Below are 3,037 nucleotides of genomic sequence, written 5' to 3'. Positions count from 1 at the left end.
GCCGACTGCAGGAGGAAAGCCAAGTCAGTGAACATGTAAGCATCTCAGCGCTGGCAGGGGTCTCCACACGGCTGCTCCAGCACCCAGGGCTGCATTGGGATAGGTCCATGTAGCTTCTCCTCAGGGATGTCTTGCAGGAAGTGGGCCTTTCCAGCTAAAGCAGGGAACTGATTAAGGCAGCTGCACCCTGGTCTGACCATCAGGAAGCAAGAGACCCGAGAACTAGAAAGGCAAGGTTCACCAAACCATGTATCCCTCCGCCCTTCAATTAACCCCACATGGTTTATCGGCCAGATGGGCACAATAAACTAACTACCTCACTGGGAAAACCCCCAGGGTCTCAGGTTACCCTTGTCCTTGCCTGCCAGCATAGTACTCTTCTTCTCTGACCTGATTTTCCCTGCTTTCCCTGGCAGCTCCCCCTACCAACTATGGACTGTGTGAGCAGCTCAAGCAGAGGTGTCAAGAACCCAAGGCTGGCCCCAGGGAGAGCACCTACACTTCATCCTACCCCAGACCCCCGGTGTCTGCCATGTCCTGCCGGGAGCATGCCATCCCAGTCCCTCCCCCTCGCCTACACCCTCTCCCACACTTCTGAGAGCCGGCACCCAACTCAGGCAGCACCAACTGGGGACCCAGCTCATCGGACTCGACAAACCGTGCAAGTGATTGCAGATGTACTAGCTGTATGAAGTTGGTTCATGTTTTTAGGCAATCCTCCTCCTTTTCCCCCAACACATAGAAAGCTTCTTTTCATTCCCTTCTTGCAATTAAACTCCTTTGACACTCTTGGAACATTGAGTGAGTACAGTGGATAGATGTCAAAAACCAGAGGGGAAAAAACCTGGAAGGACTGTTAAGTTTCACCCCCTCATTTCATGGCCCTCAATGTGTGTCTAGTCTAATGGTTGAGATGTATTTGACTCTTCAGAGGCATCTTGGAAACTCAGTGGGTGATTCACAATGGTCTAACCAAGGTCAGCCCCTCCAGGAGCTGGTCCCACCTGCCTGTAGTTAGCGAGATGGGAGGGAGACCCTGAGAAGAAGAGTCACTGTCTCTCTCTCCACCCATGAGCTTTAGAATCCACTTTATGAGTTTGGAGAGGCAGAGGGGGGAGGACATTTGAGCAGTAGTTAGGGAATGAAAATACAAGAACTTGGGCACAGGCTTCACCCAGACCAGGAGTCTCAAGTTCTTACCACTCAATCCAGACAAAAGAGAGCACACTCCTAAGTCAAAATCTGCTGTTCTTTGAGTCAGGAGCCCTGGTGGCCCTGTGGCTTAGGCATCAGGCTGACAACATCTAGGTCAGTGATTCAAATCCACCAGCTGCTCCTTGGGAGAAAAAAAGAGGCTGTCTGCTCCCCTAAAACCTCTCTTGATAGGGTCCCTATGAGTCAGAATCCACTTGATGGCAGTGAGTTTGTTTATCTGTTTGCTTGTTTTCACTGAATCAACTCAATGGAAACCGGTATTTCTTTGAATGACCTTTCTCTGCTATATGCCCCCATTCCAATGGTTTGTATTCCTGGTTTCAGGCCTCCCTTGTGTTGAAAACCGTGGCCAATCGAGTCCATTCTGATCCATGGAAGGGCTCTGTGTGTCAGAATTGGACTGTGCTCCAGAGGGATTTTCCCGAAGTAGATCATCAGGTCTTTCTTCTAATGCTCCTCTATGTAGACTCAAACTTCCCACCTTTAGGTCAACAGTCAGGTGTATTAACTGTTTCACCACACAGGGACACCTCTTCCAGCCATATAGTTGATGCTTACTAAGTATTGCTTTTTTCAATTAGCAAGAATTGTGTCTTCGACCTTGTTCGCTATGATAGGTTATTCATAGGTTTTCAGGAGCGATTTCCTCAGAAGTCATCAGCCTATTCCTTCTCATCACCTGCTCTTAGTCTGGAAGGTCTCGTGAAACCTGTTCACTCTGGGTGACTCTGCTGGCATTTGAATACCAGTGACAGAGCTTCCAGGATCACAGCAACACACAAGCCACCGCAGTCTGACCAGCTGACAGACAGGTGATTGGAAAATAGGACTTTGGTGACAGAAGCAAAGCTGGAGGTCACAGGATATAACTTTGTATGACCAACGACTTCTTCATCACAAATGCCTTTTTTCAACAACATAATGTCTATACACGTGGTCTTCTCCAGATGGAATCCACAGAAACTCAATTGACTACATCTGTGGGAAGAGATGATAAAGAAATTCGATATCAGCAGCTAAAACAAGGTCAGAAGCTGACGTAGAACAGACCATCAATTGATGATATGTCAGGTCAGCTTGAAGATGGAGAAAATGAAAACATGTCAACCAGAGCTGAAATATGGCCTTGCGTCCGTCTCATCTGAATTTGCAGAACAGATGTGATTAAGACCCAATGAGCTTTAGGATGGCTTCAAGAGCATCCTACATGAAGAAAACAAAAGGCCACTAAAAGGATAAGAAAGAAAGAAAAGAGCCAAGTGGATGTCAGAAGAGACCGAACCTTGCTTTTAATCACAGAGTAGATAAGGCATATGCAAGAAATGATGAAGTCAAAGAGCTGAACAGAAAATTTCTAAGGGCAGCTCAAGAAGACAAAGTCAAATACGATAGTGAAATGTGCAAACGCCTAGTGTTAGAAACCTAGAAAGGGAGAACACACTAAGCAAATCTTAATGGAAAGAACTGAAGGAAAAGATCCAAGCCTCAACCTGTGATAGCCATGCAAAGCTTAGAGGGACAAAATATTGAACGATGCAGGAAGCATCAAAAGAAGATGGAAAGGACACACAGTCACCGTACAGAAACTACAAGTTGATATCCAACCACTTCAGGAGATAGCCTATGAGCAAGAACCAAAGGCATTGAAGGAAGAAGTACAAAGTGCACTGAAGGCATTAGGAAAGCAACGCCCTGGGATTGATGCAATGTAATGAAAGTGTTTCAACAAGAACTTGTCTATGCCAAGAAATCTGGAAGACAGCTCTATGACCAACTCTCTGGAAGCGATCCATGTTTGTCCCTATTCCAAAGAAACGTGACC

At 46.7% G+C, this 3,037-nt stretch overlaps 1 protein-coding gene across 2 annotated transcripts in view; it reads left to right on the top strand.

Annotated features, from left to right (window-relative positions):
• The window catches only part of CFAP107 (cilia and flagella associated protein 107), a 6,331-nt gene extending 5,674 nt beyond the window's left edge, over positions 1–657 (top strand). For both annotated transcript variants that reach the window (XM_030888057.2, XM_004705170.2), the window contains one exon: positions 417–657. In XM_030888057.2, the coding sequence (XP_030743917.1) occupies positions 417–598 (182 nt within the window). In that variant the 3' untranslated portion in view covers positions 599–657. The remainder of the gene's footprint in view (positions 1–416) is intronic.
• Positions 658–3,037: the final 2,380 nt, after the last annotated feature.

The sequence above is a fragment of the Echinops telfairi genome, unplaced genomic scaffold (assembly GCF_000313985.2).
Source record: "Echinops telfairi isolate 266 unplaced genomic scaffold, ASM31398v2 ScPeMD7_7457;HRSCAF=8495, whole genome shotgun sequence".
Classification (NCBI taxonomy): domain Eukaryota; kingdom Metazoa; phylum Chordata; class Mammalia; order Afrosoricida; family Tenrecidae; genus Echinops; species Echinops telfairi.
This window is presented reverse-complemented; position numbering and strand designations above follow the sequence as displayed.